General features: G+C 44.3%; 1 protein-coding gene across 1 annotated transcript; it reads left to right on the forward strand.

Moving 5' to 3' along the window:
* Positions 1-13,872: 13,872 nt before the first annotated feature.
* On the forward strand, positions 13,873-15,975 carry LOC133736077 (heat shock 70 kDa protein 1-like). Its single transcript, XM_062163512.1, has 3 exons — positions 13,873-14,092; positions 14,537-15,495; positions 15,886-15,975. Exons 1-3 carry the CDS (start codon positions 13,873-13,875, stop codon positions 15,973-15,975), a joined length of 1,269 nt encoding a protein of 422 aa, XP_062019496.1.
* Positions 15,976-16,127: the final 152 nt, after the last annotated feature.

Here is a 16,127-nt window from a genome sequence, read left to right on the forward strand (position 1 = left end):
ATCACTACAAGAACTATGCATCTGTTGGGAATCAAGAAGGAGAAGATCCAGTTCACTTCCCTCACTCTCAAGAACTGATCATGTGGAATAGGGTTATGGATAAAGCAGAGGTAATCAAGGCAGATCCGAGACCTTTCCCTGTATCCGCGAATTACGTGGATGTCAGGTACTACTTGGAGCCAATTACTCAATTGCAAGTCAGTGGCATAGATACCAAAGGTCGCCCTATAGGGGTGACAGCCTCTGAACTGGCACAGTGGGGGCTTATGCTCGAGAAGGAAGACCTAGAAAGGCCTGGCCATGCTGTGCCCCAATCTCCGGCTAATTAATGGAATATTGCCTTCCAGAGGAAGGAGTAGAGGCCCTTCACTCCTTGTATGACAAATTATATTCATACTTGGTAGAGAAAGAGACCTATGATCAAATTGCTACTTTGGAATGCGTCAAGGAAGAATTATCTGACCATGAAGAGGAGGAGGAAGTAATTCAACTAGCTCCAAAGGTCAGGGACCCTATCGAGAAGGTCAATTTATGAACTATAGCTGAGCCAATGGAAGTGGCTATTAGCGCAAACTTTGAGCCTAGAGAGAAACAGAGGCTCGTTGACTTATTGCAAGAACATAAGGATTGCTTTGCTGAAAAATACGAAGATATGCCAGGCCTGTCACCTGACTTCGTTTGCCACCAGCTGCCAACGTTACCTGACAAGAGACCTGTGAAGCAGGAACCTCGACAAATGAACTCAGAGATCCAGGTTTTGGTCAAAGGGGAAGTTGAGAAGATGCACATGTCCGGAATTATCAGAGTGGCCAAGTATAACCAGTGGCTATCCAACATAGTGCTTGTTCGCAAGAAGAATGGCAAGGTGAGGGTCTGCGTGGAATACAGAAACCTTAATATTGCTACTCCTAAGGACGTCTACCCCATGCCGGTTGCGAACATGTTGGTAGATGCGGTAGCAGGCCACGAACTTTTGTCCTTTATGAATGGGACAGCAAGCTATCACCAGATTCCGGTTGCAGAAGAGGACATGCACAAGACCGCTTTTCGCTTTCTTGGTTTCACAGGAGTTTTTGAGTATGTGGTTATGCCCTTTGGTCTAAAGAATGTGGGGGCCACATACCAGCGAGCGATGAACCTGATCTTCCATGACATTCTAGGGAAGATTCTAGAGGTTTATATCAATGATGTGGTAGTTAAATCCAAAAAGCGGGGAGTCCACATCACAAACCTAAAAAAGGTCTTTGAACGCATGTGCCTACACAAATTGAAGATGAACCCAGCAAAATGCGTGTTTGGCGTTCAAGCTGGCGACTTTCTGGGTTTTATCGTTCTTCAAAGGGGCATTGAAGTACATGAGGATAAAGCGAATGCAGTCATCAATGCATCTCCCCTGCAAACGAAGAAGAAGTTTCAAAGGTTGTTGGGCAAGATCAATTTCTTATGATGGTTTATCTCTAATTCCGCTGGGAAGATTCAGCCTTTCTCTCCATTGTTGAAGCTTCAAGGGAAAAATGAATTTGTTTGGGAGCCAAAGCATCAAGAAGCCTTCAACAGAATTAAGGCCTACCTCCTGAGCCCACCGGTTCTCATTCTTCCCTAGCTCAGTTTCCTACTTAAGCTTTATATCTCCGCGGCCGAGGCTTTCATTGGCAGCCTGTTAGCACAAGATGATGAAGAGGGGGTCGAACATGCTATTTTTTATCTCAGCAGAACATTGACGGATTGCGAGACGCGGTACACCTTAATGGAGACGCTGTGCCTGATGTTATACTTCTCAGCATGTAAGTTGCGACACTACATGTTATCTTTTACTACGTGCATTATAGCTCAGACAGACTTGGTCAAATATATGCTTTCACAGCCTATCCTCAGAGGCCGGATTGGCAAGTGGGTGCTAGCTTTGTCAGAATTTTTCCTACAGTATGTCCCCCAGAAAGCGGTTAAGGGCCAAGCCATCGCAGACTTCCTGGTACACCATCCCATGTTGGAGGTACCAGAAGTTCGTGATTTGGAGGTCGTGACAGAAACAATAGACTGACCCGACTTGGCCTATTTACCTAAGTATGATGTGTTGTATCATACAACGGTCTCGCTACAGCCCTGGGTTTTATACTTTGATGGCTCCAGAACAAAAACAATGGCCGGTGCTAGCGTCGTGTTGGAAAATCCAGCTGGAGATCTTTTTTCATACTCCTTCCAGTTAGAGTTCTGGTGCACCAATAACCAAGCTGAAGACAAGGCCCTCATTATAGCCCTAGAGGTGTTATTAGAATTGGGAGTCTGGGATGTACAAGTCCTGGGAGATTTATTGCTCGTCATCAACCAACTTCGCGAAAAGTTCAGGTGCACAACTTTCTTACTAGCTCCATACTAGGATCGAGCGCTCGAATTGCTTGCCCAAGTTGATGACGTGGACCTGGTGCATACTCCTCGGTAACGCAATTTTGCCGCAAATGACTTAGCCCAACTAGCTACCGGGATAACCTTTAAATATGGTGTTCATGAGCGAATCTTGAAGGTTGAAAGACGGACCTTGCCTTCATGGCTTGCCAGGGCTAACCCACTTGACGAACCCATGGTGGCTGTCTTGGATCCTATAGATGTAGACTGGCATCTTCCTCTGATAGAGTACCTCAAACACCCAGGCCAACGCACCGATAAGAAGATCTGTTTCCTCGCACTCAATTATTTTCTCAGGAATGATGAATTATGCAGACGAGGAGAAGACGGTGTAGACTTCCGGTGTGTCTATGGCCAAGAAGCGAAGTACCTAATGCGCGAGGCGCATGCGGGCATATGCGGTTCTCACCAAGCAAGCCCAAAGATGCATTGGCTTATTCGAAGATATGGTTATGAATGGCCAAGTATTCTAAAAGATTGCATCGCATTCACAAAAGGCTGCTAGGACTGCCAGGCGCACGGACCGGTCCAACACGTTCCCAATATCCCCATGCAGCCTATTATTAAGCCCTCTCTCCAACACAAGTTCATTATCGTTGCCACTGACTTCTTTACCAAGTGGGTCGAGGCAGCGCCTTTGAAAGAGGCTTCAGGCGCTACAATCTGACAATTTATCTTTCATCACATTGTTTGCATGTTTGGCATCCCAGAGGTTTCGGTATCTGACAGAAAGGTAGCTTTCATGGGCGGCGAGGTTGAGAAGCTCGTGAATGACTTGGGCATATAGTTCATTCATTCCACTCCCTACTATGCCCAGTCTAATGGCCAAGCTGAAGCCAGCAATAAGATCGTCATCACTCTCCTGAAGAAGATGCTGGTAGAGAATCCCTGCCAGTGGCACGAGACACTCTACGAGACTCTCTGGGCTTATCGAACATCTAAGCACACTCCCACAGCCACGACGCCTTACATTCTCATGTTTGGCCATGATGCAATTTTGCCCCTAGAAATCAATGTTCACTCTTCGCGAGTGCAAGAACAGCATCATCTTATTGGCGAAGACTACGTCCAGGCCATGTGGCAAGAACATAAGGACCTTAGCGAAAAGCGCTTGGCGGCACTGGACAGTTAACTCATGGTAAAGCAGTGAGTAGCTCGCGCCTATGACAAGCGTACACGGGGCCCCAGCTACAAGGAAGGCGAGCTTGTGTGGAAGGTAGTTCCCCTGCTAGGAGAAAAGTTGGAAGGACGTGGCAAATGAACACCGCGATGGGAAGGACAGTTTGTTATCCACAAAGTTCTAGAAAAGGGCGCTTTCCACCTCAAAGAGTTGGACGGCGACATTCACAGGAATCCTATCAATGGCAGATACTTAAAGAAGTGTACTACCCCAGAGTTTGAGAGTTTGAAGACCCACCAAATACTGCTTCGCCTGGGATAGGGGGACAAACATAGTCTCCTCTGCTTGCGTCCTCATCTTCGCAAGGGCTTATTCCTGAGGCCCCACTCTAATGTACTCGCCTCACTTAGGAAGACTAAGGGGGCAACACTCTATATATTGGGCTTTGTTTTTGCGGCCCTCAAGTTTTTTTTTTCAAATTTCAATTTTTTAACATTTTTTGACAAATTAGTGTTAAAAATAATGTAACAAAGCCTATACCAGAGGCCAATATGCATTAGAAGACTGGAAATAAAATATTATTGTATTCATAAAGTGGCTTTGCGGCCAAAAGCGGTACAATACATTGGCGAAATTACAAGGTCAAAAATGGCTAAAAAAAGATAAACATTTGAGTCTTCTTAATCTTCTTCAAGAGGAGGCAACGAACGAATTGAATAAAGGCTTCAGCCTCTACACCCTCTTGAACCTTGGCAGCCACTATCGTCTGTACTCGAAGTGTTGGAAAGGACATGCTCAAGTTCATCCCAACCCTTTTTTTTCAGTTGTCCATCCTTCTGGGCAAAGGCTTTGTTACAGATAGACTTCAGAAGAGTGCGACCGCCAAGTTGCCCCGTTCATCTCAGGGGCAAAACGAAAGTTTGATCGTTGAGCCTAAGAGGTGGGGCGCCGAAGAAGAGCGGTTGACCTCAAGGGGTCTTCCACATTCCTCTGGCATGCTCCGCACGAGGAATCCTCAGGAAGATTTTCCTCCAAGGGTAGATTCCCCATGCAGGAGCGCCTCATGTTCTTCAAGGAGTACCAAAGCCTGGTATGTTCCATCCAGGCTTTCAGAAGCAAAAGACATGAGGTTGCCTAGGATTAAGCCATAAGGCCTACCTCAGGCTCAAGATCTCTCCATAAGGCCTAAGATCTAGAGGCTAAGGGTGATATCGTGGGGAGAAAATTTCTAAAGAAGGAAGATGAGTAAAGCCTGTAAGGCCATTTCTAGGTAAGCCATGTTATGATCTTCTCATCACCAAAGCATAGGTATTTATAGGGCCAACCCGTGTGGCCTTAGCCCTTAGATGGACAGTTGAGGAATCATGCTCAATGCCATCAATAAGATTAAATGCCATAATCTCGAAAATGAAGGCGAATTAAAGACGCGTGGGAAACAAAACGGTCTTCAAGGAGGTAACCGCTCAATTTCAAGATTATCTGTTTAGAACCGCTTTAATTCAGAATTAATGCAAATTCAAAGTTAGTGATGACTATAAAGACAAAGGTGCTTTTGGGCCAGTAAATGGACCGAAAGAAAGAAAGAAATAATATATTACTGGGCTAATGGTGTTCAGAAATACAAAAGCAAAATGGGCCTGATGCTAGAGGCCTAAAGTCTTTTGGCCGCGTAGGTTAGACGGAGAAGGTGATCATCCAAGCGAAAACCAGCCAAACAAGCAGCATTCTTGGCATGTTGGGCTTGTGCATGAGCTTGGGCCAAATCCTGAGTTAGCACCTCAGAAGTGACCAAAGGTTGCTCCAATTGGGCTTCTTCTTCAGCGATCACAGCCTTTACAGTGGCTAATTGGGCTTGAAGGTTTTGGATTTAGGACTCGAGGTGTTTCCCTTCAAGTTCCATATCCTTGAGACGATAAGCCCGCTCATCCAGAGAGCCTCGCAGATCCTCCATCTGGTGGATAAGGGTTTGATGTTGTAACTTGACGTTCCTGACCTACGCCTCAGCAGTCACTTTGCTTTCGCAGAGGCCAGGGAGATCTCCTAGTACTTCTCTAGTGTGCTAAATTAAGTGGCAAACAGGGCAACTTCACGGCGAAGTACTCTAACAGCTTCCCAAGCCCGCGCGAGCACGCCAGGCCCCTGCAAGTTAGGACCCAGAAGCTCGCGAAGGACTTCCTTAGCCTCTTCCACAACACCAGGAGGAGCCACTTCAAGAACGCGAGCTAACCTCTCCAACCTCGAGGGTTCGCCAAGTGGAGCCTGCGACTAAGCGGGGGGATCAACGACCAGAGCTGTAGGTGGCTCTACGATGGCAATCATCTCTTCTACTACTGGTTGAGGGCCCAATTCAACCTCCACTTCATTCACTTGGGGGGCATGGGGGCATGATCATTGTTTGCTTCGTCCACTAGGTTCGGATCGACGTGACCTTCACCAGCAGTTTCCTCAGCGGTTATGGCAACTTCCTCAGTATGAACAGGACTCTGACCCTGAAAGGGGGTGTCAAACGTCGAAACAAGGGTGATTAAGGAAGAATAAGAGTGGCAAATTCGCAAAGGGAAATACCTCATTGGCTCGTTGCTTGCTGACAACGACTGGGGCCTCTTAGACCATCACTGGGTTCGCCGGCACGACCGTCACCATTTGCTCTTGGTCAACCACAACAGTATTGGGCTGAGCATATGGTGTCACTTGCTCCAGGACTTCACCTCCTACCAGGTTCTCTCTAAGAGCACCAGGAGAATACGCTGCCTCTTCAACCTCAGAGGAACTATGATCCACCACTTAGACTGCCACTGGAGAAGGCGGGGGGTACTCCACAAAACAAGGCTGAGAAAAGGAGACCATTGGACTTGGAGGCGTTTGGGCCTGCAAAGAGGACCCTCCCCCCACAGTATTAGATGGACCTACGCCACCTTGGCAAAAGGATCCAGTAGTTCTTTGGCGAACCTACGAAACAAGGCATGTTTAAGACTCAACCATGAAACAAATAAGAAACTCCGCAGCACGGTTGGGTTTAAAAGTTTCCAGTCTCGAGGCTAGTGGTTCGTCATCTTCCCAGCTTTTGCTAGTGAGATCAAGACGGCTCCGTTTACGGGCCTGAGCAATAGTAACCTAATGAAAAATTAGGAATTAGGGTTTGAAGCTAGAGGATTTCAAATTTAAATGAGTCCAGAACCATGTGGGACTTTACCTCTGCAGGATCTTCGTCGTCGGAAAAATCTTCAACCTCAGGTTCCTCCGCCACAGCTTTTTGCTTCACGGCCTGACTAGTAGTTGCGGTAGAAGGACCACCTTGTTGACCACCGGTAGTTGACGGCACACCCCTACTCCTGGTATTGACCTGCTGAAAAGAAATATCAATCAGAATTAGGAAGTCAAAAGATGGTGAAATTGATTAATGCCAAAGGGAACCTACCTTCGGTTTCGGTTCGCGAATCCTTATTCCAGCCTGCGCTGGTTACGGAGCTTACGCCTCGCGAATGGGGAAGCGAGCGACTGCTTGAGAGTCTCTCTCGCAAAGATAGCTCAGGCGACAGAAGATCATGGCGAAAAGTTCATCGTCTGGCAGGTCCCAGCAATTAACAAAAACTTTGGCCCACCATGGAGCGTAATCCTTGTCGACTCAATCAACGGGATACAGGACAGTAGCCCAAGAGGGAAGGTCTATCAGGACGAGCGTGCTTTGAGCTTGGGGAGGTCCGGTTGGGAGGCCTATTCTTTGCCAGGAAGTGTAGTAATTCATTGAATTGAAAAGAGGGAAAGGTATCAATTGGGCTAACCTGAGTTGGCGAGCGAAGTAGTTGGGAGCGTAGAGCTCATGGCTCAACTCATCAACCACGAGCCTGATGTCTGAATAGGAGATGGCACGGCGAAAGGCCAAGTGGGCATGTTCGCTGTGATTCGAACCACTGGGCATGAACCCATGTTGAAAAGGAGGTGGGAATCTCCTATTGAGAATCAGGTCCGAGTCTGGTATCTCGTCCAGAAGATAAAAGTAGGAGAAGCACTCAGAATATGGTGGGGAGGCATATCTTGTGTCCTGGCAGAGCCATCGCCCTAAGAGTGAGTTGATTTGTAGCCAGAAATCCAGAATCCAAAGAGGGCCAGATATGCTTGTCTCAAAAGGATGCATTGTGGCCTGGTAGAGAGCTCAATATAGCGAACCCAATACAGGCTGCCCAAGGCCGACGCGGCAGCCATTGTAAAGGACAGCGGCCAAAGAAGCCCAGGTACTAGTGGGCTTGCTGGAAGAGGTACAGAAGTACTTACAGAGCCAATATTCCAAAAAGGAGATGCCACCGGTCGTATTGCGTTGTCTGCGACAGTGGTTTCGCCAACTCGGATAAGACTTGCTGTGGGAAGCGCGGCCGGCTTGTTACATTCACGAAGGGAACTCAACAGCGTCAAATTGACCATGCACATAGGGTTTGTAGTCAATGGGCAGCCTTGTGATGGTGAGAATGTCTAGCAACATTATGCTCATTTGCCTAAATCTAAAATCAAAGGTGTTGCTGGAAGTATGCCAGAGGCAGAGGGCGGCGGCTAGAGGTGAGCGATTGGCGCCGCCGGGGAGACGAAAGCATAGATCGATAGTAGCGGTGATCCCAACTGCATTCCAACGAGCCAGATCCCTTCCTCTGACCTCACGATACAAGTTCGTCGTCATTCACCGATGGCCAGAACCCTACTTTAGCTTTCTGTTGTCTATAGCCCCAACTACTGAAATCGTCGGGGGTCCTTCGGAGGACTAGAATAGGGTGGGGAATAGGAAGGCTGTATCAGGCCATGGCATCCTCTGGGAGGATATCTCGGGGAGCGGAACCCAATCCGGCCTGGTTATTGGGCAAGCCAGATAGGAGAGGGTTCTGGATTGAGGTGTGAGACATACACCAGGCACCCATACCGGTTCCCTAGACATGAGCGGCTTGCTCATTGATTTCCTCTTCTTGATCGATAATGATTTTCTTCTGAGGGGCCATTTCTAGGTTTCTGGAGGAGAAAAGGAGTTTCGGAAATGAGGGTTTTCTGGGTTTAGAGAGAGACTGAAAGGGTTTCTGATGTGATGGATTCAAACATTTGTGGTAGGATTTAAATAAAAGATTTTGTGAGGGAAACGATACGAAGAAAAAACGTTTTGCAGTTGTGCGGTCGCGAACCTGTATTAATGGCCTCATTTCTATCATAAGGCGTGCCGCTTAAAGTCCTCTTCGATCAGTTGCATCTTCGTGGGCCTGACCTCGAGGCCTGGGAGGCAATGTTTGAGCCCAAAAGTATTTTTGGCAATATCTTTTAAGAAAAATTTAGCATAGTGGGCCGAAACCTGCGGCCCAGAAATAAGCCTACTTGGGTTTGGGTTATAACTTCACCCATTCTGGGGTCAATAAGGAAAACGAAACCTTATAGGATTCGAGTAGCAGAGACCGATTAGGAATCTTCAATCAATAATCCTTCAATGGCAAGGAACTGTCGAAACCCTAGTTATAAATACCAGGTTTCAAGGGACAATAACACACAACTCTTTAATCAACTAATCTCTCAGATTATCAAAGTCTCTCCGGAGCAACCTACCTTCAACCTAGTTGAAACTAGCGAAGCAAGAGTAACGCCCTCGCAACCCAGCGAAGCTAAAATCACGCTTTAGCAAACCCGTGCTTTCTCCTACTTCTCGGTGATTGCTCTGCTTAGTCTATAATACTAAGTATCGACTCGGTGATGCAGGAGATCACACCACAAATCCTTATCCATAAGGCAAGAAGTCCTTTTCCGAAAGGCAGAGAAAAGAAGCTGGTGACGAGGTTGGTGCTCTCCTCGTCAACAACGTTTGAGAAGAAGTCGGGTCAAGGGATGCCCGGACGACTACACCGCAAGGTGTTGGCACGCTCGCACACTTAAAAGAGACAGTTTGCTACCCAGACTGATTTTGGAGCCAAACAAGTACTTGCCGCAGCCCTTTGGCTTGTCGTCGCCAGGCCTAACCGTCACCAGAAAAACAAATGAGTACGCCATTTGTTGTTGAGAACGGAGAGCTCTGATTTGCTGATGTTATGTGATTGACAATTATAAAATTCTGAATTAAGGCTTAGGGTGTCACAGCTCCTATTTACATGTGTGAGTGTCAGTATGACTAATTCTGTTCTTGCTTAATTCTGAAAATGACTTAATAGAGCTTTAAATATCTGTCAATACTTTTTTTTTCAAGGCCGATATCTCTCTTTCTTTTTTTCTTTCTTTTTTCCATGGCTGATATTTCTCTATTTTTTTTTTCAGGGCCAATAGCTTCAATATTGGTATATTTTAAATAAAAGTTAACAACAAACCGATAAACAATGTACCTCTTCTCGCACAATCTGAATGAAATGCTGCAGTCATTGAACTTGTGTCCATCTTAACAGGTTCACCTTCTCGTTTCAGAGGTTCTTGTACCTTTTGAGCTTGCTTTTCGGCTAAAACTTTAATCCTGAATAAGGAATTCTGGATCACAACACTATGTTGGTTCAGAGGCAACATCCTCAGTCTGATTCTTATAACTCGACAACTTCTTTCATTCGAGAATCCTCTGGTGTTGTATTCCACTAGTGGTTGCCTTAATTGTGAAACAAGCAACTCCCCAAGTCGGGGGTCCTGCTTGGGGCACTACACTAGTAGGCATCGGTATAGTCAAAACATCATTAAGCCGATCAACAAATGCTTGTACATCATTTTTAGGTGATTTGAAAAGTATTGAAAATAAAACTGACCTGCGTAAATTCCTCTTCCTTGCCCCAGACAACGGACACATGATACAACCAAAAATTGGCTCACCTTGCTTGCTAATTTGTGCTTCCAATACCCATCTGTTTTCTTTACCTTCTTGACACTCCGTGAATATGGAATAAACTTGTGAAGAACATTGTGAAATATCCCAACAATGCATACAACAGTAGAATCCTTATGCTCAGCATCTTCACATTGCGAAATCTCCTTCAGAAGCTTCATATTAATGTCCTACCTTTGCAAGTGATAATTATGTACAAAATTAAGGTTTGCAACAATCAGGGGGAGATTCTCGTCAGGGGGAGCATCCAGAAGCATGCTACCTAGGACATATGCGCGTTGTGCTCTTTTTGTCCTTCGACTAGGGTTATTTTTGTCCCACTGGGTTTTTGTTACCTGGCAAGGTTTTTAACGAGGCAACAATAAGTGCGTCCAATATCATCATTCATTGGTGGACATCCAAGGGGGAGTGTTGTAAATATTATTATCTATATGGCTGTCCACGTAAATACTCATTAGTTGTGTACTTTGATGTAAACCCTACCTCTATATAAAGGAGGCTAATGAGACTGAATGAGAACACTTTTACTTCCTCCCAACTATTCTCTCTTTATCTTCTCTCTACTTTATAACTGTTTTGGTATTGTGGGAATATATTATACTCTATTTTAAACCTGGTAATACCTTATCGTGCTTACCCAGTTGGCAAATAGATTGACTTGACGGTGAAGATCCAAAACTCTAGGAACCGTTACCATGTTTAAGAGGCTTCTTATCTTGGGTGCTTCAGTTATAGAAAGCCACTCATTACTCTTCCAAAGATCTATACTTTCAGCTATTTCCTCAATCGGAAGCCAAATTACTCAGTTCAAGAAGCTTCCACTCGACAAGAAGGTAATTTTTTTTCATCTAGGTAATGGTAAAGTTTTGATCTTTGTGCTTAATTTGCAGAGGTTAGCGGCCATGGAATGTTCTATGAATATGAATTCAATTTAGTTCTTTCATTTGGATCATGATAATGCTTCTATCTGAAATCCTTTGAAGGAACAACTACTCTAATATGCCTACAAGCAGTTTGAAAATCTTCCTCTCAAATTGAGCTATGATTTCTGAAACTACTCTAAGCATTGCTTGGTTGAATTGTTTTTCTCACATTCGGTCAATGACATTTAACTGCTCTCATGTTCTTCGCGAAGGTAATTTTGTAAGAGATAGGTTAGCAAATTTGGGTTTGGCCTTTACATCTCTGTACTTTTGGAGTTTAATTTGGCCTTTGTCCTCCCTTCTCTATTTTGTATTTTGCTTTATTATTAATGAAAAAATAAATAAGGGGTCCTTTCTCTTTCCTTTCTTCCCTACTCCTATTCCTTTCCTAACCAAAGTAGTTGACATCTTTTTTCAACGTTCAAGAGAAACAAAACCCATAAATAAATAATAATCTTATAATCTGTCGCATTAAACCACGTTACAGTGAGGAGGCCTCCGAGTTTTGCAGACCGACCTTGATAGGCGAAACCTAGGTTTCGTGGAGGGGAGGCGGCGCTCTTCCCTCAGGCAAGGCGACGACCGTGGGAGTGACGAGGTACGGTGGCGGCGCGGGGCTGGTTCTCAACGACGATCGTGGGGTGCAGCGGGAGTTTTTCGATCGAAGGCTTCTCTGATCATTTTTAGGGATCGATCCACCACTTACCAACGGCGGATTGTTGCTTCCATCTGGGCAGCGTCCTTGTGTTGGGGATTAGAATCTAAGGGAGGCGACGTCTGTTTGTGGCAAGCGTTCGGGTGATTTGAGGCGGTGATTTCGAAGTTGAGGGGAGTAGGTTGTGTCGAAAAAGTGAGGTGGCATCTGATTGCTAAGGCAGGTCGGGGTCGGGGTCTTCTCCCTTGAATGATGATGGTGGAGGAGCGAAGCTGGCCGCCGGAGTGATGGGTGGACGGCTGTTTCTCAATGACCGATGCTAGGCTGATCTGAGGGTTGGAGGGGAGTAGGTGGGTTTGGGTGTTGGACCTTGGGCCTCAGCCTACCTGGGTTGCAGCAGTGCAACCTAGCTAGGCTAGCTCACCTGCTTTTCCTCCTTTTGGTATGGGCTTGGAATGGGTTGTTGAGGACTGGCTTTGCCCTATACTATCTTCGATTCAAGCGAGCTTTGTGTTGGTTGCTGCGATGTACACCATGAAGGTCTTAGGCGTCAAAAGTTTCCAAGACACTGATTTGATTTAAGGTTGTGTAGGTGTAGGTTTTTTTTTTTTTTCTTTTTCGAATAAGTGAGCTTTGCGCACCTGTTTTTCTTTTTCTCCTTGCAGTTCCTTTAAGTTTTGTAGTTTTTTTTTGTTAGGAGCTCTTTGACTGCTCTAACAGTCCGTATTGTGCTTGAAATTGTATTATGAGTGGTTTCTTGAAACCCTCAAGCTTGACTTAATGATGTCGTTATTTAATGGAACCTGATTCCGTTCTCCTCAAAAAAAAAAAAAAAAAAAAAAAAAAAAAAACCAGAAATAAATAATGGTCCATCAAAAACGAAAGAAGAAGAAAAATAGAGAATCCAGCTCATCACACCGGCATGTAGAGATTCAGCACAAATCACAAATGTGAGACACCAACTTCAAAGGACAACGTTTTGGTTTTCAGCTTCAAATTTGTAAAAATAAAAATTTCTTTTAAATCTTAGTTCCTTACATATGTAACAATCTCAAGTCTCAACCAAGGTTGTCAAATTCAAATTTCAAAGTGTGCAATATAGTAAATTAGTAAACATTATGAACAGCACATCTAAACTCAATTTCTGCTTCAATTCCTGTGCTTACGGTTTCAAAACAAGAAAGACAAAATTCATTCTATCAAAGCAACAAGAATAAATTAAATGCCAGCATCACAAAAAGGAGCCTAGCTCTTATCTCTCTACTGTCATTCAACACCAACACGAAAAGAGATCAAACAGAGTCCAGAATACAAAGGAGCTTGAAATCATTATATATCTCAAAGATCGACATAAATTGTAAATGGAGACCTTTTCCCAACAGTGTGCGGTGCGTGACCTTGATATGCCTCATCAGCTAGGGGATGAAGAGCAAGAAAGACGCATGCTTCAAAGTACTACTAGGTGAAAAGCCTAGATTGCAAAAAGGAATGTGTGAGTAGCTAGAGTCAGATTCCTTTGAACCTCCTTGTCCTTTATATATGAAAAGCCCATACCCACAGCGATTAGACCCACAAAGAGAATGTCCGGGTTGGCTAATTTGATCGAGGTGTTAGAGAAGAGAGTTTAAGCAAGGTGTGAGAGAGACCTCGGCCAGGCAGCCAGTCGGCAAAGAGCCACCTTGTATGTTTTGGATCATTGGCCAGACGGGACTTCCTTTAGTTTCTTTGGGTTATTTGATTTCTAGCCAAGCAAGGATTGGGTTAATGAGAGAGAGAGAGAGAGAGAATTCCTAATATTGCTAGGGATGCATCTCCTAGGCTCCTAGCTGAATACTGTTTAATCAATGCAAAATCTTTCACCATATATACTGCTGATCAGAGCCATTATCAATTAAGATTGAGTCTGTAGGCACGTATTCACACCGACAAGCTCTTTACCTACGTTGAATTAATAATGGCATTAGCGGCGAAAGGCGAGGGTCCAGCTATCGGCATCGATCTCGGAACAACTTACTCTTGCGTTGCCGTTTGGCAACACGATCGCGTTGAGATCATAGCCAATGATCAGGGCAACAGAACGACACCATCGTATGTTGCTTTTACCAATATTGGCCGTTTGATCGGTGATGCTGCCAAGAACCAAGCCACCATCAACCCTACCAATACTGTTTTTGGTACAATTTACTCATTATCTCAATATATATAACCAATCAACATGGCTGGTTTCGTATTAATTTAAATGATGCTTCCTTTTATATATACCTTGTTTAGATTTTTTTTTTTTTTTTTTTTTTTTAGAATACATTATTTAGTTATTCTATGATACCTACGAAGTAGATGAACCTTTATGTTTCTTGGCTAACAATTAATTAGATGACCGCTATAAATGAAATTTCAAACGTGTAATGTTTACCGGGAGTACCAAAGTTCAAACCAATCTACGTACCTTTCATAATCTGAAGCTAGCTAGCTAGATTCTAACCACTCCATACTTCGTAGTTCAACTTTTATTTATATCTTTTATGGTTTTGTAACACTAACAGTGATGCTTTTGTTTACAACTTCTTAACTGTGCCGATTCATAATTAATGAAGTATGTTTTGTTTGCAATCCTTCAGATGCAAAGCGATTGATTGGCAGGAAATTTAGTGATGCATGTGTTAAGAGTGATATGAAATTATGGCCTTTCAAGATTCGTGGGGTGGGTGACAAGCCTATGATTGTGATCAACTACAAGAATGAAAAGAAACAATTTGCCGCTGAGGAGATATCTTCAATGGTTCTCAATAACATGCGCGAAATTGCAGAGGCCTATCTTGGACTTACAATAATGAATGTTGTTATAACTGTACCAGCATACTTCAATGACTCTCAGCGACAGGCTACAAAAGATGCTGGGGTGATTGCAGGCATGAATGTGATGCGTATTCTTAATGAGCCAACAGCCGCAGCTATTGCATATGGTCTTGACAAAAAGGCTACGGCTATTGGTGGTAAAATTGTTCTCATTTTCGATCTTGGTGGTGGTACTTTTGATGTTTCCCTTCTTAAAATTGAAGATGAGATTTTTGAGGTAAAAGCTACTGCTGGAGATACACATCTTGGTGGTGAAGATTTTGACAATAGAATGGTGCACCATTTTGTGCAAGAGTTCGAGAAGAAACACTGGAAGGACATTAGCAATGACCCCAAAGCACTGAGAAGATTGAGAACATCTTGTGAGAGAGCGAAAAGGACTCTTTCTTCAACTGCTGAAACCACCATTGAGATTGATTCTTTATTCGAGGGTATCGACTTCCACTCTAAAATAACAAGAGCAAAATTTGAAGAGCTCAACATGGATCTCTTTAGAAAATGTATGGAGACTGTGGAAAATTGTGTGAGGGATGCTAAAATTGATAGGGAAATTGTTGATGATATTGTTCTTGTTGGTGGATCTACTAGAATTCCCAAGGTACAACAGCTATTGCAAGATCTCTTTAATGGTAAGGAGCTTTGCAAGAGCATCAATCCTGATGAAGCAGTTGCATATGGTGCTGCCGTACAAGCTGCAGTTTTGCGTGGTGGAGTTGAGAAAGTGCAGGACTTACTCTTGTTAGATGTAACTCCACTTTCCCTTGGTCGTATGCTTGAGACAGGAGAGTTTGATGTTTTTATCCCAAGAAACACTACCATTCCCACCAAAAAAATTAAAATGGCCACAACTATCGTACAAAACCAAATCGGTTTGATAGTTGATGTGTATGAGGGCGAAGAAACAAGAGCCGAGAAAAACAAATCGTTGGGGCAATTTGTGCTCGAAGGAATCCCTCCTGGTCCAAAAGGAAAACCTCAAATCACAATTTGCTTCGAGATCGATGCCAATGGAGTTTTGATTGTCTCCGCTGATGAAAAACGACTGCATCTTAAGAAAAAGATTACGTTCTCCAATTATAGAGGCGGCTTATCTAAAGTGGAAATTGAGAAGATGATGAAGGAAGCAGAGAAGTACAAGTTAGAGGACCAGGAATATAACGAGAAAGTGAAGGCTAAGTCTGCATTGGCAGACTGCATATAACATGAGGGAGTGAAGTTTCTCGTTTCTTCTGCTATCAGCAAGACGCCAGAAACCCAGCTCAGACTAAGCTCAGACTAATCAAAACTGAAGTTCCGAGCTGACATATTTGGTCCCTCATTGTTGAAGTTGTGATTTCACTTCGATTTACTTTA

The sequence above is a fragment of the Rosa rugosa genome, chromosome 3 (assembly GCF_958449725.1).
Source record: "Rosa rugosa chromosome 3, drRosRugo1.1, whole genome shotgun sequence".
Classification (NCBI taxonomy): domain Eukaryota; kingdom Viridiplantae; phylum Streptophyta; class Magnoliopsida; order Rosales; family Rosaceae; genus Rosa; species Rosa rugosa.